The sequence below is a fragment of the Carcharodon carcharias genome, chromosome 9 (genome assembly GCF_017639515.1).
Source record: "Carcharodon carcharias isolate sCarCar2 chromosome 9, sCarCar2.pri, whole genome shotgun sequence".
Lineage (NCBI taxonomy): Eukaryota > Metazoa > Chordata > Chondrichthyes > Lamniformes > Lamnidae > Carcharodon > Carcharodon carcharias.
Window position 1 is genome coordinate 8212236 of NC_054475.1, and position 27252 is coordinate 8239487.

At 45.5% G+C, this 27252-nt stretch overlaps 1 protein-coding gene across 3 annotated transcripts in view; it reads right to left on the minus strand.

The window, feature by feature from the left end:
- The window catches only part of LOC121282038 (ethanolamine kinase 1-like), a 155024-nt gene that overhangs the window by 6719 nt on the left and 121053 nt on the right, over positions 1–27252 (minus strand). For all 3 annotated transcript variants that reach the window (XM_041195397.1, XM_041195396.1, XM_041195398.1), the window contains 4 exons: positions 21529–21669; positions 17183–17325; positions 5629–5712; positions 3689–3849 (listed from right to left, as the gene is read on the minus strand). In XM_041195397.1, the coding sequence (XP_041051331.1) occupies positions 3689–3849; positions 5629–5712; positions 17183–17325; positions 21529–21669 (529 nt within the window). The remainder of the gene's footprint in view (positions 1–3688; positions 3850–5628; positions 5713–17182; positions 17326–21528; positions 21670–27252) is intronic.

The window sequence follows — 27252 nt, forward strand, 5'->3', positions numbered from 1 at the left end:
CAGGATCTACCCTGTCAAGCCCCTTAAGAGGTTTATGTTTCAATAAGCTCATCTCTCATTTTTCTAATTCCAGGGAATATAGGCCTGGTTTACTCAATCTCTCCTCATAGGACAACTCTATCATCCCAGGAACTAGTCCAGTGGACCTTTGTTGCACTCCCCCTAGGACAAGTATGTCCTTTCTGAGATAAGGGGTAAAAACTGTACACAGTACTCCAGGTGTGGCCCTCACCAATGCCCTGGCTAATTGTCTTAAGTCATCTTTACTTATACTCCAATCTCTTTGTAACAAAAGATAATATACCCCTTCCCTTCATTACTTGCTGTACCTAGGTGGCCTTCAAATAGTGCTCTTTTAATATCAACCCAAAGAGATAAATGAAAGGTCATGCCAACCGTCTGCACCTTCAAAAGTGCTGCACTCTCTCAGTACCGCACCACAAAGCCAGCCTTGAATAGCTACTCAGGTTCCAGAATGGGACTGACCTCATTACTGTCCCACTCGAGTGACAGCTCTACAACTGAGCCAAGTTCAGTCATTCCAGATCTCAAAACGAACACCGTCATTAAAGCAAATATTTCTCCCATCCTGACACAAAAGCAAAACTCTGCGGATGTTGGGAATCTGAAACAAAAACTGAAAACGCTGGAAATACTCAGCAGGTCAGCCAGCATCTGCGGAGAGAGAAACAGGGGCAGCATTTCAGGTTGTAACAAACCATTCGTTAACTCTGTTTCTCTTCCTACTGGTGCTGTCTGGCCTGCTGAGTATTTCCAGCATTTTCTGCTTTCATCTCTCCTATTCAATTAGTTCCTGTTATTTGGTTTCAGATGCTTTGCATAATTTCAATCACATTATCATACATTGTCCTCTCCTTGCTAAACTCTGTATTGTTTTTCCAATGTCTGATTGTTCAATAAGTAGATTTTTCATTTGACAAATTAAGATTCATAAGCAATCTGATAATAAATTTGATACTCAAGATTCCACCATAACCCATTCCACGTAGAAGGAAATGAAAGAACTTGCTTTTTTATAGTGCTTTTCCTGACCTTAGGATTCCCCCTTTAAGCACTGTACAGACAATGGAGTTTGAAGTGCAGTCACATTGGGATGTTAGCAATACAGTGGCCAATTTGTACACAGCCTGGACTAATGTCTAGAGGCATGAGTTCAAATCCCAGCACAGCAGCTGGGGGAATTTGAATTCAACGAATAAAATAAAATCTGGAAAAAAAATTTGAATCAGTAATGGGGATCACGAAACCACTGGGTTGTCAAAAACACCTAGCTGGTAAACTAGTGCCCTTTAGGGAAGGAAATCTGCCCATCCTTACCTGTTCTGACCTACTTGTGACTCCAGGCCCACAGCAACGTGGTTGATTCTGAACTACCCGCCGATGTGGCCCAGCAAGTGGCTCCATTGTTTTCAAGGAGGTATTTAACCGTCGCCTTCTCAAGAGCAGTCAGGGTTGGGTAATAAATGCTGGCTTTACCAGCAATGTCCAAATCATATGAATGAATTTTTTAAAAAAACGTGATCCCACAAACAGCAAAGAGATAAATATCCAGATCATCTGTATTAGGTGCTAAAAGTGACAAGTTGTCCAGGACAATGGGGAAAGTTCCCCTGTCCACCTTGTGGATTGTGCCAAGGGAACTTTGACATTCACCTGAGACACCACACAGGGGTCTCAGTTAATGTGCATCTGAAGGATAGCAGCTGGGACTGTGAAGCACTCCCTCCGTTCTGCAATGAACACCAAGCCAAGATTTTGTGCTCTCGTTTCTGGAATGACTCAGAAGTGAGAAAACTACCACACAGCCAAGACTGATGAACTTCCCTCTGCTGACTGCTCTGAAAGTCCAGATGAATTGCGATTTGACCTTTCAAAGCTGCAATTCCTACTCTGGAGAAGCAAGGATATCTTTCTGGTGCCAACTTGGTCCAAAATCCACAAAGGATCTTATCTGAAGGTTACATTACTTCCTTTCAATATACTAAATCACTGACTCTTAAAGGGACCAAGACCCACTCCCCTATCACTCCTGTGCTCACTGGCTCCTGGGCCAGCAATGCCTTGATTTTAAAATTCTCATCCTTGTTTTCAAATCCCTCCATGGACTCGCCCTTCTCTTTCTCTGTAACGTCCTCCAATTCTACAACCTCAGAGAAATCAGTACTCCTCCAATTCTGGCTTCTTGTGTATCCCTGAATCTCATCACTCCACCAGTTGGTGGCCATGCCTTCAGTTGCCTGGGCCCTAAGCTCTGGAATTCTCTCCCTAAACTTCTCCGCCTACCTACCAGCTCTCTTTCCTCCTTCAAGACGCTCCTTAAAACCCACCATTTTGACCAAGATTTTGGTTACCTGCCCTAATATATCCATATCGGGCAAAATTTGTCAGGTAATGTTCCTGTGAAATGTGTTGGAACATAATATTATTGAATGCAAGTTGCATATTCTGGTGAAGCTCTGAACGAGCTAGTTTACCTTTGAATTGCCCGCCATCTTGACATCAAAGACAAAAGTCAACACAATCTCTCTCTCTCCTCCAACCTATTTCAGCCAAGTGAATTCACTGGATGACGCGTTGGGTGAGACGCCAACATTGTCTTACAGGGAGGATTTCCATCAGCAGAGAAGTGCAGGTTTGGTTCAGTGGGTCACATTCACACCTTGAATTCTGAAGGTTGTGGGTTTAAGCCTCACTCCAGATACTTCACAGAATCACAGAATTATTACAGCACAGAAGGAGGCCATTGGGCCCATCATGTCTATGCCAGTTTTCCTAATGAGCATTTCATCTAGTGCCACCCACCTGCCGTCTCCCTATAGTCCTGCACATTCTTCCTTTTCAACAACAATCCAATTCCCCCTTCAATGACTCAATTGAACCTGCCTCAACCACACTCAGAGGCACTGCATTCCAGGTCCTAACCACTGGTTGCATGAGAAAGTTTTTTCTTATGTCTCCATTGCTTCCTTTTCCAATTACCTTAAAATCAGTGCCCTCTTGTTCTCAATCCTTCCATCAACAGGAACAGTTTCTCCCTATCTACTCTGTCCTCATGATTTTGAATACCTCTATCAAATCTCCTTTCAACCTTCTCTTCTCCAAAGACGACAACCTCAACTTCTCCAATCTGGAACTACTTGAGGATGGAATCGAGAATGGCGCCTCACTGTTGTCCTGAGACATTGCAGCATCATCATCAGTGCTATCCTTTTGATGACATGTTAAGATGCATCCTCATCTAACCCCTTGGGCAGCTGAAAGCAATCCCATGGTTATTCTTTTGGGTGCCCTGGCAAACACTCAAATAACACCCTCAAATATAGAAGGGCAATGCATCTGGATTTTGTAGGATCATTCTTACTTTGGCTCAATGGACAATTTCTTCCACTGAAAAACTATCTAGCCAACAAGAAGCAGAAGGGACAACGCGCAAGAGAAAGGGTCAGGTTTCTGCTGATGAAAGTGAGATAGCTTATAGCCTACCCTCTACCTACTCTCCCCACCCCACTCCTGGGAACACAATGCTCTCACTATAAAATGGAACAACTTCCACTTAACACCAGATGAGTCTTTCACCACAAATGGTTGTGGGGACGGACGGGGAGGGTGATGAATAGAGTTGTTGAAACTTGGGTATTCTTGATTTGGGTTCACATGCTGTACTTACCAAAGAGAATTTGTTGACTTGGACATAGAGCGTGTGCACTTCATTGTCGGTTACCTCACCTCCCTTCTTGGTAAATCGCTTACAGGCTTCTAGATAGGTTCTCAGCCATTGGAACTGTAAGGGTTGATCTGGATACAGGCTGTAGTCTACCTCGTTCACGCCTAGCACAGAAAGATGCAGCATCCATAAATACATGCCCAATATACTTCATCACATCTACCAGAGGAACAGCATTATAATCTCATTTCCCAGCCTTTAGAGTTGGCGGAACTGAAGCAACTTAAGCGTATTAGCACCCCGAGATACATGTATTCAAAACTGGGAGTAGAAAGATGTGAATGGTGAGGGGTGCAAAGAAGTGGTGGGAGATTGGCCTTATCTGTAGTCAACAGGTACACACGTCATGAGAGATGGCAGTGATCATGGGGAGAAGGTTCTTTTTGAGCAAGATAGTATGTGGACACAGTGATTGAAACTAAGTTCAGAAAGAAAACAATTATGACAAACAATTCTGAGCACCAGAAGGATGTCATGGAGAAGGAGTTCAGGAGATTTACTAGAATGGTACCAGGGATGAGGGGACTTAGTTATGTGGAGAATCTTAGAGAAACTCTGGTTGTTAAACTTAAAGAAAGGAAGGTTAAGTGGGGATTTAGCAAAGTTTTCACAATTATAAGAAGCTTTGACAGGTCAGATAAGAAGAAACTGTTTCCACGGGAAAGGGAGTTGGTAACCTGATGACACAGATTTAACACAATTGACAAAAAAGTCAGGGGTGAGATGGGAAGTCATTTTTTATTCTGAGTTTATGATGATCTGGAATGCACTGGTTGAAGAGGTGGTGGGAGCAGATTCAATAGCAGAAAAGGGAATTGTACTGTACCAGAGCAATGGCGGAAAAAGAGGAGGGGTTTAATTGGGTTTTTAAAAATGTATTCGTTCATAGGATGTGGGGCGACGCTGGCCAGGCCAGCATTTATTGTCCATCCTTAATTGCCCTTTAGAAGGTGGTGGTGAGCCGCCTTCTTGAACTGCAGTCCATGTGATGTAGGTACACCCATAGTGCTGTTAGGGAGAAAGTTCCAGGGTTTTGAGCCAGTGACAATATGGTTCCAAGTGAGGGGAACTTGCAGGTGGTGGAGTTCCTAGGCATCTGGTGCCCATCCTTCTAGGCAGTAGAGGTTACGGGTTTGGAAGGTGCTGTCGAAGGAGCCTTGGTGAGTTGCTGCAGTGCATCCTGTAGATGGTACATGCTGTGCATCAGTGGTGGAGGGAGTGAATGTTTAAAGTGATAGATGTGGTGCAATTTTAACTTTAAAAGGAAGTGAATGGTGGAGATTCATTTAAGGAGAAACTAGATAAATATATAAGGGAGAAACAAATAGATGGTTACGTTGATGGGGTTGGTAGACAAAGGGTAGGGAGGAGACTCACCTGGGGCATAAATAAATAGGCATGGATCTGTTGGGCTGAATGGCCTGTCTCTGCACTATCGTTACAACGTAATAACAACACCAAGCTTAAAAATGGCAGTTCTAGCATTTTTATAACTTAATCCATAAGGTGGGCTGACAGGAGCAAAGGTTCACAGATGGGCTATTAAGCTCCTTAAGAGCAAATCACCATTCAATGTGATCATGCCTCATTTATACCATAAACCTAAAGACCAGCAAAAATCTTATCAATCGCAATTTTGAAATTTAAATTGACCCCCAGCCTCAAGAGTGCTGTTTTTTTTTGGGGCGGGGGGGAGGTGGGCGGTGGGCGGTGGGCGGTGGGGGGGGGGGGGGGGGGGGGGGTTGCAGGCAGGGGGGGTACAGGAGGAGGGGCAGGTGGAAAACAGCTTTTGATACCTATAACCCTTTGTGTGAAGGAGGGCTCTGTGATATCGCTGCTGAACAGCCCAGCTCTGGAGAAGCTGCAGGCTATGAAGCACTCACCTGCAAACTCATTGAAATGGTTTCCAATATCGAAGGCCTGGTAATTGTAACCCGAGTACTCGTAGTCAATAAACTTCACCCAACCTGATAAATAAGTAACCAGAGTTAGTAAACGTCAATATGTGATCACACAAACCATGATAGTCCAAGTCCATCAGGTCAGGTGTTGCTCCATGTAGCCAGGGTTCAGATTATCAGGTACTTCATTTTTTTTTTATAGGCTTTTAATGAAAGTCAACACTTTTCCTGATTCACGCTGCTTTGTTTATAGGATCATATTGCTTTGCTCAGGTGCATTACCTACTATATAAGAAAATGGCAGCTCCATTCCACACTCAGTCCCAGCACAAAACTGCTTTGATTCAGAATAAATTCAGAATTACTTCGAGTTCACTCTTGCTTTATTTATTTGCAGTAGTTTCCAGATCACAATGAGGGTAAAAGGCCCAGAAGGAACCCCCCAGAATGAGCTGACTCACATTCACTAGAATGTCAATCTGTGGGCATGGTCCTCCTGAGAATAAGCCATGGTATTGTTTGTGTGTTAAGGCAAGTTCCTATATTTCTGTAAACAAAAACAGAATTACCTGGAAAAACTCAGCAGGTCTGGCAGCATCGGCGGAGAAGAAAAGAGTTGACGTTTCGAGTCCTCATGACCCTTCGACAGAACTTGCGTTCGAGTCCAAGAAAGAGTTGAAATATAAACTCTTTCTTGGACTCGAACGCAAGTTCTGTCGAAGGGTCATGAGGACTCGAAACGTCAACTCTTTTCTTCTCCGCCGATGCTGCCAGACCTGCTGAGTTTTTCCAGGTAATTCTGTTTTTGTTTTGGATTTCCAGCATCCGCAGTTTTTTTGTTTTTATCCTATATTTCTGTGTTAGTCTAGCACATTAGCTAAAATTTCACTCCCTCACAGCTGCTCAATGAGAAGGGAGGGAGAAAAAGAGGAGGGGGGAGAGTGAAGGGGGGGGGGGGTGGGGGTGGAGACTGAGAGAAAGAGAGAGAAGGGGGGAGAGGGGAGAGAGAGTGTGTAGAGGGAGGGGGAGGAGGGTGTGAGAGTGGAGCTGGGGGGAGGGAGAGGGAGAGGTAAGAGAGTGAGAGGAAGAGGTAAAAGAGAGAGGAGGAGGAGAGAGGGGGAAAGAGAGGGAGGAAATGGAGAGAGGGAGGGAGAGGGAGTGTGGAGGGGAAGAGAGAGAGAGAGACACAGACAGGCAGACAGACAGACTTATATTGCCATTCTTTCACTGTTGCTGGTTCCAAATTTCTGGAACTCCATCCCTAACAGCACTGTGGATATACCTACACCACATGGACTGCAGCGGTTCAAGGCAGCAGCTCACCACCACCTTCTCAAGGGCAATTATGGATGGGCAATAAATGCTGGTCTAGCCAGCAACACCCACATCCCAAAATGAACCTTTAAGAAACTCAGAGGATCAGGAAAAATGGTGTCCGTTCACAATTCATTTTACTTGATCTGGTAAAAATTAGTTTTATTTTTGGGAACTTTCTGGGAATTTAAAATTCAACTCTGTGAAATTTATATTGCATTTATATAGCACCTTTTACAACCTCAGTGCATCCCAAAGTGCTTTCCAGCCAATTAAATACTTTTCGTAACAAAAAACAAAGTGCAGTTAAAAACTCAGCTGGTCTGGCAGCATCTGTCAAGAGAGAAACAGAGTTAACGTTTCGAGTCCAATATGCCTCTTCTTCAGACCTGTTGTAATGTGGGAAACGCTGCAGACAATTTGCAAACTCCCAGAGACGACAATGTGGTAACTACAGGTTTTAGCTCAGGAACAAATAACAGCCAGGGTATTGGGGATAACTCACTGCTCTTCTTCGTGGAACCTTTCACATAACTAAATCTCAGAGAAAAAAAATAAAGAACATTTTGGCAAGGAGAACCATAGGAGCAGGGCTGGAGTGGGGGGCACACTGTCCAGACGGTGGGAGTGTGGGGGTTTTGGGTGAGGCACTGTCCAGACTGTGGACACGTTGCACTTGCACAAAACTTTCAAGATCTTTGGACAGCGACAAGAGGCGGACCACAAGCAGTTTCCGAGCCATTCTTTCAAGAAACCGGGACAAAGGGCATCCCAGCAGCAAAGAACCCAGGACACAGGACAACCACCTCAATTATGGGATGCTCCCAAAAAAATCTGGGACTTTTGAGCACCCTGGACAAACGAGGCCACAGTTTAATGTCTCACACGTCAAATGGCACCTCTGACAGTGCAGCACTCCTGTGGTGCTGCACTGGAGTATCAGCTTGGGTGGCATGCTAAAGCCCCTGGTGTGGGTCTTGAACCCACAACCCTCTGATTTGGAGGCATGAGCCACGCCTGACACCCAATATGGTGCAAATCACATACATGAAGTGTGTTATTTGCAACTATATCATCTTCCGTCAAATTACTTTAAAGTAGAATATTTATCTATATTATTAACAAAATTACAAGTCCGCCACTTCATTATGCGTCTGTCATTCGATCAGGAGATTGGGTTTGAGCTGCTGTTGATATTTTGGGTCACTCAGCTCCACCCCAAGCCTTGCCTAAACAGCTGTTATTACAGGGCTTCATTTTTTTTAAAAAAATCAAATTGGTCTTTGAGGAGGTTTCTGAAGTTGTGTAAATAAGCAATAAGCATTGCTTATTTTTCAGCCCATAACCATTTCAACATTGCGAATGGGCTTTTCACATATTTTACATAGGATATGCCGCACAGAAACAGGCCATTCGGCCCAGTCTGTCCGTGCCACTGTTTATGCTCCAATCAGGCTTCCTGCCATTGTTCCTAATCTAAATCTGCCATTGCAACCCTCCATTCACCTCTGTCTTGAATGGATATATCGGCAAGCTGACTGCAACGGAGAGTCTCTCCTTGGTCCTTTAAAAGACGCATTGGGGATTGACTGGTCACATGAGCAATGGGGCCATGCCAACTTTTCGAGTCCCGTCATTGAACTGATAGGCTAGGGTTGGACAACTGACCTTTGGAGCCAATCAAGAGTCCATGTTTCCTAAAGTTTCTCCCGCCTCCAAAATAGATTGTGGGAAATAGAAAGCACTGAACATTAAAGTATTTTAATTTAAAATTAAAAGTATTGGACAGGTGGAACAGAAACTTGCGGGGGGTGGGGGGGGGCGGGGGGAGAAAAATAAAAATAAAAATAGATATTTGGAGAAGAGGAGCAGATGACAGGAAAGTAGAGAACAAGGAGAAATAACAATGATTTTTTTTAAAAATTGTGTTAGGATACGTTATTGGTAATAATGCAATATTGGGGTCTGGCTGGTGCCATTACTGTAATATTAGCACTTGTTCCTTGCATCAAAGTGAGTTAACTGAAAACATTAAAAAACATTGGCCCAGTGAACCTGGAATCTCCCAGATCTTGCCACAGGCGAGGAGTTGACACTCTCGCCATTTTAGTCGAGGCATTTCAATGTTCAGTCAGTCACATCAAAATGGTGTTCAATCCAGGATTAAATGGTTTCCTTTTGTTAATTCCTTTGTACCCTGAGGCATGATCTGTCTGTTTATTTTGTTCTGCGACCTTATAATAAAATAGCATTTGTATAATTTTGAAGCACCATTCATTTCGCCTTGTCTCTGGGTTTCAGTGAATCGTTTTATTTTAAATGTTGTGGTTCATTTACCACCAGTCAGGGAGCAGCCTAATAGGTCAAAGAGGGAAGACGTGTTGTGAAAATTCCGGGCTCTGGAATTTCCTTCCTCAACCTCTCAGCTCCCCCACCCTCCTCAAAAGTTCCATCTTTATTTAAGCCCTGTCCTAATACCTCATGTTGCTCGTGAGTGTTTGATAATGCTCCTACGAAGTGCCTCGTGATGTTTTACTGCATCAAAAGGCTTCATACACATGTTTTTGCCGTTTAGGGTGTTTGCAAGTTGGAGTTGAGGCGCACTGTTCAGACCATAGTACGAGATCTTTACCCTGCATCTAATGCTGCTACAGACTGACTTGGGAGTGTTCGATGCGTCAATAAGGTGTCAAAACGAGTAAGGCCGCACCCTATACAAATCCCCTCTCGAGGACAGGAGCAACAATTGCTGCTTTTCAGGTTGTGCAGTCATTTCATAGGGGTCATTTACAGCACAGAGGGAGCCCATTCAGCTCATCAAGTCCATGTCAGCTCCCTGCAGAGTAATCCAGTCAATCCCAATCCCCCAGTCGATCCCTGTAGCCCTGCAAGTTTACTTCTTTCAAGTGCAGGTCCAATTTCCTTTAGAAATCATTTATTGTTTCTGCTTCCACCACCCTCATGGACAGGGTATTCCAGCTCATTACCACCCTGTGTAAAAAGGTTCTTCCTCACATTCTGCCAGCAACTCTCACCCATAACCTTAAAATTGCATCCTCTAATCCATGTACCAATTTTTTTTTAATTCATTCATGGGATGTGGGCATCACTGTCTAGGCCACCATTTATTGCTCATCCCTAATTACCCTTGGTCAGGGGGCATTTTAAGAGCCAACCACATTGGTCTGGCACCACATGTAGGCCAGGCCAGGTAAGAACAGCAATCGACAATGATTTCATGGTCATCGCTAGATTTTTAATTCCAAATTTTTTAATTAATCCAAATTCCACCAGCTGCCATGGGATTTGAACCCAGGTCACCACAGCGTTACCCTGGGTCTCTGGATTACTAGTCCAGCAACAATACCACTATGCCATCGCCTCCCCTTAATGTGGGGAGAGGTTTTCCTTGTCGACCACATCTAAGCCAGTCACAATCTTGTACACCACTATCAAGTCTCCCATCAATCTCCTTTGTTCGAAGGAGAACAACCCCAGCTTCTCCAACCAAACCTCGCAGCTAAAATTCCACAGCTCTGGAACAATCCTGGTAAATCTCCTCAGCACCCTCTCAAGAATCTTCACATCTTTCCTAAAGTGTGGCGACCAGAGCTGGTCGTAATACTCTACTTGGAGCCTAACCAGAGCTTTATAAAGATTCAGCATAATTTCCCTGTTTTTGTACTGAATGCCTCAATTGATGAAGCTCAAAGTCCCATATGCTTTGCTAATCGCTCTCAATACCACCTTCAGAGGTCAATGTATTTGCACTCCAGGTTTCTCCGTTCCTGCACACTCTTTAGAACAGCGCCATTAAACCTACATTGCTTTTCACTATCCCCTCCTTCCAAAATGCATCACTTCACATTTCCCTGTATCATATTTCATCTGCCACTGTCTGCCCATTCTGCTAGCCTATGTCCTGCTGCATGTAATTCATATCACCATCACTGTCTGCCATTCCTCCAAATTTGGTATCATCAGCAAATTTTGAGATTTTACTTCATATACCAAGAACCAAGTCATTTTTAAATAACAAAAAAAAAAATGCAGTGATCCTAGCATTGATCCTTGGGGAACAGCACTGTCCTCCAGTCTGAAAAATAACCATTTACCATGACTCACTGTTTTCTGTCCTTAAGCCAATTTTTCTATCCAATTGGACACTGACCCTCCTATTCCACAAAGCTCCAGTCTGATAATGAACTTTTTATGTGGTAATTTGTCAAAGGCTTTCTTAAAACCCATATAGGCAACATTCACCACATTTCCTTTATCAACCTGACCTGTTACTTCATCAAAAAGTTCAATTAGATCATGCTTGACTAAACTGTCTTTTACAAATCCATGCTGGCTCTCCTTAATGAACTCAAACCTCTCCCAGAGCCTGTTGACTTTTTTTTCTCTGATTATGGGTTCCAAAAGCTAGCCCACCAGTCAGGTTAAACTAACCAGCCTGTAGGTGGCTAGGACTGTCCTTACACCCGTCCTTGAATGAGGGTGTTACATTTGCCATTCTCCAATCCTCTGGCACCTCCCCCATATCTACAGGGAAGGTTGAAAGATTAGGACCAGCCTTGCGCTATCTCCACCCTCACTTCCTTTAGCAACCTGGGATGCAAGCCATTCGGGCTACATGACTTACCTACCCTCTAAGCTTAGCTTTCCAGTGCCTCCTCCCTTTCAATTTTCATACTATCCACTGCTTCCACCATCTTCGCTTCTACTGATATTTTGTTAGATTCTTCCTCCTCAGGTAAACACCAACACAAAAGTCTCATCAAGTAGTCTAGCCTTGCCCTGCACCTCCAAGCATACATCAACCTCTTTGTCCCTAACAGGACACACCCCACCTCTTACAACCCTGCCCAAAAAAGACTAAATATAAATTAACCATATTTCTTTTTTTGCAAAATCACAAACTCTCTTCAGCAAAAGAACACAAATTAGGAGCAGAAATAGGCCACTCGGCCCCTTCAATAAGATCATGGCTGATCTGAGTGTAACCTCAACCCCACATTCCCACCTACACCCGATATCCTTTCACCCCCTTGTTAATCAAGAATCACCCCCTTGTTAATCAAGAATCTATCTCGCTCTGCCTTAAAAATATTCACGGTCTCTGTTTCCACCACCTTTTGGAGGAAGAGAGTTCCAAAGACTCTCAATCCTCAAAAAAAATTTCCCCTCATCTGTCTTAAATGAGCGACCCCTTGTTTTTAAACAGTGACTCCTAAATCTAGATTCGCCCCACAAGAGGAAACATCCTCTGCACCTCCACCCCGTCAAGACCCCTCAGGATCTTAAAGGTTTCAATTAAGTCGCCTCTTACTCTTCTAAACTCCAGTGGATACAGGCCTAGCCTGTTCAGCCTTTCCTCATAAGACAGCCTGCCCGTTCCTGGTATTAAAAAGAGTCACATTCTTCTGTACACTTAAGTTAAGCCCTTTTCTCAGTTAGTAAATTGAAAGCTCGGAGGTTGCCTGCCCCTAAGATAAGTGATGCTTTGACAAATGTGAATGCCATTCAGCAGAAACAATACTAATTAATCAGAAGCCAGAGCTTCAAAACAAAATGTCAGGAAGGGAACAGTGCATGCCTGAAATACATTTCTCTTAGCTTTTGGTTAAGCATCGATTGAAAAACTCTTTGTACTTCCCCAGTGACTCAGTATTGGGCCGTTCCAGCTAGGTAAGCCTCAGGTTCAGTTGCTGACTCAGTTCTCTGGTGGCAGTGGAATTGACTTCAAATACGTAGCAAACTCAGCAAAAGAAAAGTAACTTGTATTTACAGCCTCTGGAGATCCCAAAGCACTTCACTTCTAAAGTATAGTCACTGTTGTAAAGTTACGGCAGCCAACTTGCCTGAGCTGAAGTCTCTCAAACAGCGCTGAGATTGTGACCGGATAGTTTGCTTTAAAGACTATGGTTGAGAGATGAATGTTGGCCAAGGCACAAGAAGAGAACTCTTTTGTTCTTCTTCGAAATAAGGCCCTGGAATCTTTTAGAGAATAAAAAAACGGGTAAAGTCTTATTGCAAGAGCAAAAAGACAGCACCTCTGATAGTGTCGCACTCTCTCTGTACTACACTGAAGTACCAAGCTGGATTGTGCGCTCAAGTCTCTTCTGCAGTTTGAACTCCAGAAACGTGTGACTTGATGCTACCCATTGAGTCAAGGCTGACACCCAAAGAGATCATAAAAGCAGGAGTAGGGCATTGGACCTCTTGAGCATGTTCCCTCACTCAATCAGATTATGGCCAATTGATATCTTAACTCCATTTACCTGTCAGGGTTTCATAATCCTGATTAGTCTTACTTAACAAAAACCTGCGAATTTCGGTTTTTAAGTTGTTGAGTGACACCCCTCCTGCTACCCACCTCAATTCAACATCTGTTTGTGGGGGGGGGTGGGGGTGTAAGAGTTCCAGGTTTCCACTAACCTTTTGATGAAGAGCTGCTGCCGGAATGACCAAGCTTCAAATTTCAAGTTAGGTCCCCTCCAGGATCTGGACTCCCTCCGCCAGAGGAACCAGTTGCCGTCGTGTCGACCCAACCCGCTCCGGCGCAAAACCACGCGCGATATTTCGGTCGGCGGACACAGGCGTGGGAGTCAGCAGTGTGCCCGCCGACAATTAAAAGGCCTTTTAAGACCATTAACGACGCAACTGAGTTACATTTACCGCTCTCCGTCCGACCTTACGATCGCTGGGCAGGCGAAAACTCCAAGCGGCCTCTGCGTTTTTGGTGAAGCCTCGTCCACGGGTGGGATGAGGTTCCGAAACGTCGTTCAAAAAAAAAACATTTCATTCGGATTTCTAACCCGCCCCTTCTTACGGGGCAGGGTCACATGAGGGGACATGTTCATTAACCTTTTAAAAATCTTTATTTTTAATTTTCAGAACTCATCTTCCTCGGTGCCTCTGGAGCTTGTCCTGTGTGGTCACTCCCCTCCCCCTGCCCAGATGCTGTTAGGCCTGCTGAAATTTTCCAGCATTTTCCGTTTTTGTTTCAGATTTCCAACATCCGCAGTATTTTGCTTTTAAGCTTATTCCCTGGCTTGCTTTCATACAAAAATGGATAAAACAATTAAGAATTGTACAAGCTGCTCAGCGCACCACTTCCTCCTAAAGAACTTGACGGCAGTGCCATACCACTTTGTTGTCACCAGGAGCACACTCATTGCCTTTTCTTTAATGTAACTGGCCAAATCTGTAGTAACAATCAGTGTTGTACCTCCACCTCTGGTCTCCGCAGCCCATAACAACCAATGGCACAGACATCAACACACGACCCCATTCCCGACACCAGCCTCCCAAATATAGCATCGCAACCAGTCCCCCAGCCAGTCGCAGGGGGACTGTCAGTCGGTCAGCCCCACAGCCAGTCGCGGGGAGACTGTCAGTCAGCCCCGCAGTGAGTCGCGGGGAGACTGTCAGTCTGTCAGCCCCGCAGCCAGTCGCAGGGAGACTGTCAGTCTGTCAGCCCCGCAGCCAGTCGCTGGGAGACTGTCAGTCTGTCAGCCCCGCAGCCAGTCGCTGGGAGACTGTCAGTCTGTCAGCCCCGCAGCCAGTCGCTGGGAGACTGTCAGTCTGTCAGCCCCGCAGCCAGTCGCTGGGAGACTGTCAGTCTGTCAGCCCCGCAGCCAGTCGCTGGGAGACTGTCAGTCTGTCAGCCCCGCAGCCAGTCGCTGGGAGACTGTCAGTCTGTCAGCCCCGCAGCCAGTCGCTGGGAGACTGTCAGTCTGTCAGCCCCGCAGCCAGTCGCTGGGAGACTGTCAGTCTGTCAGCCCCGCAGCCAGTCGCTGGGAGACTGTCAGTCTGTCAGCCCCGCAGCCAGTCGCTGGGAGACTGTCAGTCTGTCAGCCCCGCAGCCAGTCGCTGGGAGACTGTCAGTCTGTCAGCCCCGCAGCCAGTCGCTGGGAGACTGTCAGTCTGTCAGCCCCGCAGCCAGTCGCTGGGAGACTGTCAGTCTGTCAGCCCCGCAGCCAGTCGCTGGGAGACTGTCAGTCTGTCAGCCCCGCAGCCAGTCACTGGGAGACTGTCAGTCTGTCAGCCCCGCAGCCAGTCGCTGGGAGACTGTCAGTCTGTCAGCCCCGCAGCCAGTCGCTGGGAGACTGTCAGTCTATCAGCCCCGCAGCCAGTCGCTGGGAGACTGTCAGTCAGCCCCGCAGCCAGTCACAGGGAGACTGTCAGTCTGTCAGCCCCGCAGCCAGATGCAGGGAGACTGTCAGTCTGTCAGCCCCGCAGCCAGATGCAGGGGGACTGTCAGTCTGTCAGCCCCGCAGCCAGATACAGGGGGACTGTCAGTCTGTCAGCCCCGCAGCCAGATGCAGGGGGACTGTCAGTCTGTCAGCCCCGCAGCCAGATGCAGGGGGACTGTCAGTCTGTCAGCCCCGCAGCCAGATGCAGGGGGACTGTCAGTCTGTCAGCCCCGCAGCCAGATGCAGGGGGACTGTCAGTCTGTCAGCCCCGCAGCCAGTCGCTGGGAGACTGTCAGTCAGCCCCGCAGCCAGTCGCAGGGAGACTGTCAGTCTGTCAGCCCCGCAGCCAGTCGCTGGGAGACTGTCAGTCTGTCAGCCCCGCAGCCAGTCGCTGGGAGACTGTCAGTCTGTCAGCCCCGCAGCCAGTCGCAGGGAGACTGTCAGTCTGTCAGCCCCGCAGCCAGATGCAGGGGGACTGTCAGTCTGTCAGCCCCGCAGCCAGATGCAGGGGGACTGTCAGTCTGTCAGCCCCGCAGCCAGATGCAGGGGGACTGTCAGTCTGTCAGCCCCGCAGCCAGATGCAGGGGGACTGTCAGTCTGTCAGCCCCGCAGCCAGATGCAGGGGGACTGTCAGTCTGTCAGCCCCGCAGCCAGATGCAGGGGGACTGTCAGTCTGTCAGCCCCGCAGCCAGATGCAGGGGGACTGTCAGTCTGTCAGTCCCGCAGCCAGATGCAGGGGGACTGTCAGTCTGTCAGCCCCGCAGCCAGATGCAGGGGGACTGTCAGTCTGTCAGCCCCGCAGCCAGATGCAGGGGGACTGTCAGTCTGTCAGCCCCGCAGCCAGTCGCAGGGAGACTGTCAGTGTGTCAGCCCCGCAGCCAGTCGCAGGGAGACTGTCAGTCAGCCCCGCAGCCAGTCGCAGGGAGACTGTCAGTCAGCCCCGCAGCCAGTCGCAGGGAGACTGTCAGTCAGCCCCGCAGCCAGTCGCAGGGAGACTGTCAGTCAGCCCCGCAGCCAGTCGCAGGGAGACTGTCAGTCAGCCCCGCAGCCAGTCGCAGGGAGACTGTCAGTCAGCCCCGCAGCCAGTCGCAGGGAGACTGTCAGTCAGCCCCACAGCCAGTTGCAGCTTTGCTGTCAGTCTCACACCAGACCCCAGCAAAAATCCATATAAACGAATATCAGACTCAAAGTGCCATGTTCCCAATTCAATAAAATGCTGGGAATTTCAGACAACAGCTGCAGCAGGAGCCAGCTCAGGGGTGACAGATTATTTATTGTATTGCTGCAAAGGATGAAATAACTGGAGTGATAACATCTACATCCACAAGCGAATGTGTGGTGAACAGATAAAGAAGAGGCAACACAAAGCTGACAGTGTGTGAGGGCATTACTGCCTACAAGGCATATCTCTCCAATAAATGTGATGTAAATGGGAAGGAACACTGCCAGCATTATACACCAATGGGATGTGATTGAGCCTGTGATGCTACTCAAAAGGACCATGATTCGATTGTATTCAATACTTAAGTAGACAATTAAGTACTGCGGGATGAGAAGCCGGAACCTATTCAATCAGGCATCACGATGAGCTATTGGTCTTACTATCTGTTCGAAATAAAACTCATTCACGATATCTCATAAACCCCCGACGAAATGACATCAACTACACAGAAAGGCACACAAATCCATTGCCAAGAAAACTGACCATGAGGAGATGTTACCCAGTTACCACATGCAACAACCTGGGCTTGGAGAGCCCCTTGCAATCAAGCGCACACAGAATGAGGGAACCCAATGATAGACGAGTGACTCGGTTCACGTTCCCCTGACCAGAGCTTAGACCAAGCAGCAAGTCTCTTTGGAACTTGGCACAGCATTCAGTCCCAGATTAGTGATCAGCCCTAACTCTTCTAAATTTATATATTCGGTGATTTTAAAAAAAATAACACAGTCAAAAGGTGCGCCAGAGTAGAGCAGGAACACGATGGAACAGCTCGCCTGCTGTATAACCAGGTCCTCACCTTCCTTTTCATTGTAGATGATATTCTTGCAGAGGAGATCATTATGGCAAAGGACCGTGGGGGAGTTCAGCTCCGACAAGTATTCCTTCATCCACGCCATTTCCTTCTCCAGTGTCTCCAAAGGTGGCACTTTCTTCTGAATCCTGAAGCAAAGCAAAAACCAGTTTAGATGTACGCCTCTCAAGAGCTGGCACGAATTTTGCCCAAGGTCCTCGCCTCCCATGAAGGAACGGCCCTTGCTGTGGGTCCTCGGCCAATGGCCACTATCATTGCGTGACCCACGTACAGGGTGTTGGCAGCTGAGCCCCATTATACTGTGCAATCCTTGAGAAATCCTTTTAAGAAACTGTTGATTTTTAACTGGTAGAATGTAGTGCTTTAGTCATGGTAAAGCTGTTCCCAATTTCCTGTCAATGGTCATATTGAGCTGGCAGTTTGCGTCATGGATTCCAATGCAAACACTTCCAATGTTGGCTTTAAGAGTGGCTTAGTGGGCCAGTGCAGCATGTTATTGAGTCATATTGATAAGAAAGATCCCAAGTTCAATGCCCATGGTAAGTTAATGCACGGGGGCAGGGCAACACCTCAGTTGGCCTCATTTGTTTCTGGGCTAGAGCTTAGGGAGGGAGAAATCTGAAATGGGCCACACTCCTCATGACTGTCCCTTGACCCTTCAGCCAACACCCAGCTGGATATACATGAATCATCTGGTCTGAGGAGTCAAGGGGAAACATGGATTAAAAATCACTAGGCTGCAGGAGGACAAAGGGTGGCAGATTGGGTAGACAGGTGGCACATGACATTCAACATAGGAAAATGTGAATATAAAAGCAAGCTGGTGACAACGAAGCTGTCAAAGACCCTAATTCGGCCACAGTCGGAGTATTGTGTACAGTCTAGCCACTCTGGTATATTAAGGATATAACTACAATAGTGAAGTTGCGGTACAGATTCAATAGGGTATTACATGGGAAGAGGATTTATAGATATTACGAGAGACTTGAAGAGCTATCTATTGATTCTCCAGATATGGGCATCATTGGCAAGGCTGGCACTGATTGCCCATCCCCAATTGTCCTTGACAAAGTGGTGGGAAAAGCCTTCTTGAACCTCTGTGTGAAGGTGCACCCATGGCGCAGTTAGATGGGGAGCTCCAGGATTTTGACCTGGCAACAATGAAGAGATGCCCAAGTCAGGATGGTATGGGACTCGGACAGGGGACTTAGGAGGTGGTAGCAATCCCAAGCACCAGCCACCCATATCCTTAGAGGGGTGGTGGAGATTGTGCATTTGGGGGATGCTGTCAGAGAAGCCTTGAGCTGTTAGTGTTGCATCGCACTTGAACAGGGACAGTCATGAAATGATGTGATAAAGGCTTTGAAGGCCAAGTCTTCTGATGAGGCAAATAGCCGTTTATAACTGCTCAATAAGATGGTAATAAGAGGACACAGATATATGATCATCACAAAAAGAATTAAAGGGAGGGTATAAATAAAAATAGGTCCTTTAAACAGAAGTCTAGTTAGAAATTGGAATTCTCTTGTGCAAACATCTGTTGAAACAAATGTCCATGAACTCTTTAAAAGAGGATTAGAAAGTTGCTTGAAAAAGGAATATTAAGCAAATTGTGGTTTGAGCAGGGTGACACTAGACCAGGCGGCCTGTGTGGGGGAAAGGTAACACCAGTGCAGACTTGATGGGTTAGCTGGACAGGTTCTATGCGGTTACATTCTGATTGTACACTGGGGTGTGTTGCTTCATCGAAATTCCTGCCTAAGTTACATGCTGAAGATCCTATTTGTCAGTGTTCCAGAGAGCTCCCAGTACCTGTTGAAACATATCCTAGTAAAGCACACCTTCTTCAAGAGAGGAGAAAAGTAAGGCATTGCTGCCACGATAAAGGACAACTACAATAAACGTAGAAATGAGGGCCCAGATCTTCTTGTCTCCGGATTGTCGGAGTCAGGACCCTGCGGACATCCCAACGTGCTGATCGCCATGGGAATTGCCAGGGAGTTTGAACTTCCAATGGGCAATTCCCTTGCTCCTTAGGACCCTCCAAAAACATCTCCAACTCTGAGTTAGAGTCCGAAACTTTGGACTGTTCTGATATATTTACCTGAATAGTTACCCATAGACAGAAAACTCCTAGTCTAACTCCTGGGTAATTATACAACTGACACCCCAATCACACACTGACCACCACCTCCCCCCCCACACCACCTCCAACCTCTCGATATCCCAACTACCCCATCCCAACCCCCTGACTGCAACCCCCGCTCAACCCAACACATCCCCTGGCTCCCAACCAAACCCCCAACCCAACCCAACTACCCTTCCTGATCATTCTAACCCCGGACCATCCCTGACTACCCCCTGACCCAACCTTACCAACCCCCGACCTACCTGCCCACCTCACCACCTGCCATCCTACCCACCTGCCACCCCACCACCCGACTACCCCCTGACCCAACCTAACCAACCCCTGACCTACCTGCCCACCTCACCACCTGCCACCTCACTCTCCTGCCCACCCTTCCCACTTACCTCCCCCCATCTACCCACTTTTCATCCACTCACCTATTCACGCCCCGTTCACTAACATTCACACCGGATATTTAAATTTACCACATAGCAGCTAGTGTCGTAAAAAGGGTGCGTGTGTGTGTCTTGTCTTCCCCTGATGCTACAGTGCTGCGATGGGGTTCTCCAAGGGATGAAGCAATCCCCATTCCTGAAGAAGCCAGGCCCAGAAGAGCTGGCCAGAAATGGGGAGCCCAGTGGCAGCTTTGAAATGTTTGAGCAGAGTGACACTCCAACGATGATTGCTGCTTCGCAGAAGATCCAGGCTGAGAATACACAGCACTATATACATAACATACTATTTATCATAAACAGAACTGTATAATATACAATTAGAGCACACAATATATATCAAATATGTAATTCTACAACTGTAAACTATATGAGCAGGGTCCTGCATTCAAAGCAAACTTATTTCCTGAATGGATTTAAAACCACAATTCTTTAATCCTGATTAAGGCCATCAGAACCAAAAAAAAAACACATTTAATCCATAAATTCCTTACCTCAGCTGTTGGAAACCTTCACCTCGGTTTGTGGGCTAAAGCAGACTCGAGTCAGGGAATGGTATGGCACTAATTCTGAAGGGGCTACTCGCACAAGCCTACAGGTCGTTGCAACACTTAGAGCAGGAGACAGTGTGGTACTAATTCTAAAGGCATGCACTCACAGAAGCCTGCTAGCCAAGGCTATGAATCAGCAGTCTTTCATGCCTAAAAATTAACCAAAATCTTTCACGTTGATAAATGCGCACAAAAGGAGATTTGAAAACATTAAAAGATTTCCATTCGCATTAATCCCAGGTTCAAGCAGATTTCATCACCACCCGCTCAAGTTTGCCACTTTTTTCTGAACTTATCTTCATCCTCCACTTGCGTATTTCTCATTCAATGCATTTCGCAAATGACTACGGAGTCACTGTTAATTCAACAGTGCAAGGGTTCCTCACTATTTAACCATACTGAGAGGTGACCAATTTCAACAGGATAAGGGTTTTGCATTATGTGGCTATGTGAAGTTATTAAATATTCAGTGGGATAAAGGTTTCTTACTGTTCTTGTCTTTTTTGTTAAAATAATCAAAATCTTTGGTTAAGTATAAAAGGGCGTCTTCCAAATGAAGTTGGGTACACAATTTACTTAAAGCTCATAGCCTTTTCAGGGCACTGCACAGATATGTTATGGTCATATTGAGCTGGCAGTTTGTACATCATGGATTCCAATGCAAGCACTTACACTGTTGGCTTGAAGTGTGGCTTAGTGGGTAAGTGCAGCATGCAGTACTGAGTCGTATTGATAAGATCCCAAGCCCATGGTGAATTAATATAGCAGGGCAGGGCAACAACTCAGCTGGTTTCACTCGTTCCTGGGCTAGAGCTTAGGGAGAGAGAAATCGGAAATGGATCACACTTCTCGTGGCTATCCCTTGACCTTTCAGCCTAAACCCAGCTGGATATACATGAATCATCTGATCTTAGGAGTCAAGGGAAAACGGTGATTAAAAAATCGCTAGATGACTACACAAAATCACATGAAAATAGTAAATGGCTGTATTTTTAATTTAGCAAAAGTGCTCAAGTATCCAAAAGAGCCACTTCTCCAAACACGTAACGTAACACAAATGTAAAAGTTCGAGAGCAGCAGCTACTGAATTAATTCACAGTGACTCCATGAGAAGCTAGCTATGTATGCAGCAGGGTAAAGGTTGCTCACTCTGTAACTAGGCCAGTTGATTTCGATAAACCATCATTGTTGAGTACATACCGAGTATTTTTAGCTTCTGGTGTGAACTCCGAGGAGATGAGAGCCATATACTTTCGCATTTTCACCCAGAGGTTGGGTTTAGGAATACAGCCGTTGTGGGCGTGAATAGAATGAATTCTGGCCAGCTCTGTTGCTATGAGCCTGCAAAGAGGTGGAAAGCACACACATTATTCAAACAAATCGATCTCCAAAGTGATCACAGTCATTTTTATCTTGGCACGCGTGAACTTAGGGCAGTCTTGTCAATTCCATACTGAAGTCAAAGGAAAAGGGCTTGCATTTATATAGCGCCTTCCACAATGCCCCAAAGCATTCTACAGACAATCAATTCTTATGAATGGTCGTCAACCTGAAACATTAACTCTGTTTCTCTCTCCGTAGGTTCTGCCTGCCTTGCTGAGTACTCCCAGCATCGCAGTTTTTATATCCCATTTCCAGCATTGGTAGTATTTGGTTTTTGCCATAATTGCAACAGTGTTGTACTGTAAGGGGCACAGCAGCCAATTTTCACACAGCAAGGCCACACAAAAAGCAGTGAGGTAATAACCAGGCAATCCCCTCAGATGGGTCAACTCAACAAATGGATTGGCTCCAGACACAGTAAAAGGAAACCAGAGCGATGCAAGGTAGGGAATGGGCAGAAGAAGGGGATTAGGAAAGCATTGTCAGAGGTGGATTTTAAGAAGGGTCTTGATAGGAGTAGTAGAGGAGGTGACTATTGGCGAAGTGAAGGGTTGTATGAGTGGTAGGGTGGCCAACCCACCAGGACTGGCCTGCAGTCTCCAGGAATTGAAGATCAATCTCCAAGACACTGGCGGGTGCAATCCTGGAGAAAAATCATAAGGCCATGAAAGAAAAAGTCATTTTCTTTGTACTGTGAAGAGGGATGTTATCTTTTTAATATTTTTGGGAATATGACAGCATTCTGTAAAGGTGTGTGCGTGCGCGCATCTCTCTCTCTATGGGTAATTAAACTGGGGGAAGGAGAGTAAAGACAGATGGTCCATGGGAACTGAGGGGTGAAAGGGAACGGTGCTCGATACATGCATTTGTAACGAGAAGCTTTGGTGAAGTTGGAATTACAATAAATTGGGTTTTAAATTTGCATTAGGTGATAGCTAAGGACTTGGCTTTTTAGCTGCAGGAGGCAATAGAAGGAGGGAAACCATGGAGGCCCTCTTGACTGAAACTATCATGGAGTAGATCTAGGCGCAGGTTTTAGCCCCTTAATACAGGTGGTGGTTTTGGTCCCACATCACTCATCAGTCCTCATCCTAGAAGTAGCACGTAGCAGATCCAGACACAGATTCCGGTCCCATGCCTCCACAATTCCAGATCTGATCCACATAACAGCAAGGAGGTGCTAAATGGAGGATGTGGCGGATTATGCTCATCAGGGGGCAAAAAAAATAAAGGGGGGAGTTCTGTGGAAATAACGGTAGCTGGTTAGATGGCCAAGTGTGAAGTGTTGGACCAAAAAATGAATGGGTTAATACTAACAGACTGAAAAACGGCAAAACATTACCAAAATTGAGAGCCAAAGAAATCTGGGCCTACATGACATGAAAAATAAATTCTTTGTACAGTTTGAAGGAAAAGCAAGGAGTTTTATAGAAAATCCTGAAAGGGGCAACAACATGGGAGAGAAAGAGGGGAGTAACAAAAGGGATTAAAACATGGTTCACAATGAACAAAACATTGGGAGAACATTACACGTTATTATAGATAAGAGAAATGGGAGAACAATAAAGCAGTTTTATTAAACCAGAGAGAGAAGTGGTGGTCAGTGAGGTGGAAGAAATAGAGCCAGATCCTTAGAGATCAGAGACAAAAAAGGGCCATAAAAAGGAAAACAAACATTCTTAAGCCAACAAGACCAAAAGGACTGAGGACTGTGTCCAAGAACACTTTGCCAAAGAGAGTCAGGAGGGAAGAGGGATGCTGGGGGGCAGGGGCAGGGGAGGACAGTGGGAGGCTGTGGTTGAATATTTTCACAGCTCATTAAATAACTGGAGGCTGGAAAATAGCTCATCTTTGTTCAGTTAACTTCCCAACATGCTCCAGGGAATCACGGGTTGGTCAGCTGATAGCTACAGCGGAGGGGGAGAAAAAAAACCTTTTATTGTTTTATTGTAAAAGTCGATTATAAAACAAGCAGATCAATTTTCTGTCTCACAACAGAAAAGGTGACAAGTTTAAGCTGGCAGCGGCTTACAAACTCTGCTCCATGTCTGCTATTTGCTGGAACTCTTACATGGATGTAACAGAATTGGTGGATGAGCTTTTTAAAAGAATCATTCTTGGAGATATGGGCATTGCTAGCATCAATCTCACATCCCTAGTTGCCTTCAAAAAGGTGGTGACGAGTCATCTCAAACTGCTGCAGTCCTGTTAAAACAGATTTTTAGGATTGTTGCCCAGCCATGATGAAGGGACAGTGATAATGGAGTGTTTAGCTTTTGTTCTGTACCTTACACGTCTGTCTTTATCATGCATCTTGACTTTAGCAAGTCATTTGATACAGTCCTAGTCAAATGGCAAATAAACAAAAGGAAATTTAAAAATAACAATCAACATCGTCATTCTGTTATTGGATAAGCAGCACATGGTCTGTCCAGTGGGCTCGGCCATTTGTAAAGTGGTCCCAATGGTACACCTAGGTTTTCAAAATGCTTGAAAAGCAGGATCAGAGATGTCCACAGAGCTTTGGAAACTAGGTAGATCATACAACATTCATTCTGGAATAATGTACAATAGTGTGGAAAGAAAAGACGAAAAGAACAAATCTGAATTTATTATTTTCACATGCACAGGACATCCCAAAGCTCTTCACAAATAAAAAGCTACTTTCGGAATGTTGTTTTGGTAGGCAAACTCCACGCCCAGTTTTCAGACACCCAGGCCCCACAAACGACGATGACAACAAGATAAATACCAAGTTTTTTGTTTTTTTGTTTTGTAAATACCAAGTTACCTGTTTTGGTAATGGCGGCTGCAGGATAAATGTTGGTCAGGATACCAGTAGAACTCCCCTGCTCGTTATGTCTTGTCTGAAGGCCAGAAGATCCAATAATTCTACAATCCTTCAGCATTGCATTCAATAAGCAACCTAGGTTATGGGCTCCAGCCCCTGGAGTGAGGCTTGAACCCACCACCTCTTGCTTCTGAAGGGGGGTGCACTACCTACCAAACCAGATTACAACTGAAATGAGGTAGCAACATGAGTGAAATGTAATTGTTGACCAAACAAGGACCAGGCTAAATAAATAAATGTAAAATTAAATCAGCTCCATTGGGCGGTTAATTAATAAAAAAAAATGGGCAAAAAAAAAGGACAAGGAAAGTTGTTTTTCTAACATGCAGTGGGTTGCGTTACCAACACATGATAGAATTAGATTCAATATTAACTTTCAAAAGGGCGGCAAATACATACTTTTAAAAAAAATTGTAAGGCTATGGGTAAGGAACAGAGGAATGGGACTATCTAAAGAGCTGGCACATGCAGAATGGGCTGAACGACCCCCTTCAGAGGGGTATTTGTACCGCAATATGTATTGTTGCAGGCAATTTTAAGGTGTTACGCTTTATTGCCTGTGATTATTCATGTTTGTTTGTGAGGCTGTGCATCTCTAACCCTAGGAGTGAGTGAGTCAATTTTAAATAACAGCAAGAAGCCTCTTGTATTTAAAAAAAGGGGAAAAATATTAGTTTGTTTTTCACACTTTTGCCCCTGGAACTTACCAAAGAAAATTACGTCTCACTCTCTCTCTCACAAAAACTAGATACTGAGGAGGCTAAAAACAACGCTCATAATAAAGGGAATGGATATCAGTCTCTGCTTTGCTGCAGGCCAGTAATTTCATAGTTGAGTTGTTACATTAGCTGAAATAAAGGCTTTGAAATTGCAGAGGATGTCTCAGCAGATGCGATAGCTCCTGCAGTTGATCTGCAAGAGGCTGCTTTTCTCAGGTAAGCTTGAAGATAGAACCAGATAAGGGAGAGAGAGGTGGTTCTTTATATCTCTTTCAATGAGCTGCGGTGTGGCCCTTTTTAAGCCTGGTTGATTACAGCAGTTTGATGGCTGTGCTTGTTGGCCCCTCTCTCCCTGTGTGATGAACTTCTGTCCTGGAGTTCTGTCTCTGAAGGTAGTTTGAATTTTCTCTACAATATCCTTAGCAGGCAGCCAAGTTGGCTGGTATATCATTTGAGTCTGCATCATCACCACCCTGACTTGGAAATATATCACCGTTCCTTCATTGTCGCTGGGTCAAAATCCTGGAACTCCCTCTCCATCAGCACTGCGGGTGTCCCTACACCACACTGACTGCAGCAGTTCAAGACAGAAGCTCACCACCACCTTCTCATGGGCAATTAGGGATGGGCAATAAATGCTGGCCTGGCCAGAGAAGCCCACATCCCATAAATGAATAAAAAAAAAATGCCAAGTCATCCTCCAAATAAAGCATCATGATAACTTTAGTTACAGTCTGACTGCTTATCCCACCTGTTGTGGTGACTTTTCACTTCTCATCAGGCAATGTCTTTTGTGTTTGAAGGAAGACCAAAGTCAATAACTTCTACTTACACCTGAATTCTGAGGGGTCTTTCACGTTTGGGCATGTCCCTTTGTCCCCTCAGGAGGTAAAGAGTAATGGTCAAACGATGACCTCGTCAGAGTCCATTTTGAATCAGTCCACTTCTAATAAGGTTAGCCTTTTAAAATACAGTTTTAACTATTTATGACACTGGCATGGCTATATAAACCAAGTGGCCAAGGCTATAAAATGTACAAGGTAGACTTAAGACATTGACTACCATTTTTAAATCTGTACCTTTTATACCCTTTTAGTCTTATTTCACCCCACTCCCACTAGAGCTATCTGTACCTTGCTTGTCCTGCTATCCATTCTTAATTAGCACATTCTTTTAGATATCACCACCTTCAACACCTCTTTGTTCTTCCATCTGTGACATATTTTGGTTATCTGCTCCAATCACTGCTTGCTTGTCCCTACAACCACCACCACCCCCCCACTTCTCCCCCCACCTTAAACCAGCTTATATTTCACCCCTCTCCTATTTTTAATTAGTTCTGTGGAAGGGTCATGAGGACTCGAAACGTCAACTTTGTTCTTCTCCACCGATGCTGCCAGACCTGCTGAGTTTTTGCAGGTATTTCTGTTTTTGTTTAAGGTATTGACTAGTTTGCTGAAGCCAACAGCACAGTTTGAGCTGGCAGTAAGGGAATGTAACTGGGCCTAAGGATGTGGGCAAGGTGTAAAGCCCGAAGAGATGCTCAGCCCTGGGAACAGAGTGCGCAATTCTGGCCCCTGTACCACAGCAATTCAGAATTGGAGGTTGTGAAGGAAGACGGTCAAAGTAATAGGTATCTGAATTATGATCATTGGTCGAGGAGCCTAGAATTGCTTATTCTGAAGATAAGGTATTGTGCAAATTTCCAAAATTCTTAGGGAATTGCTAAAAATTGAACTCCAATTAGATGAACAAGCCCGCCACAATCTCCAGAATCAGGGGCACAAACTCAAGGTTAAGAGGGGACTGTTCATTGACTTATATCCAGGGACGGAATGCAGTGTGAAGCAGATAGCGAGAGGAAGTTTAAAAAGGAGAATTGGATAGATACATTAAATGAATACACAGTTGAGGGAATGCTAGATTCTGTACAGGTGGGCTACAGAATCATTTCCCCATCCTGTGTTTGCC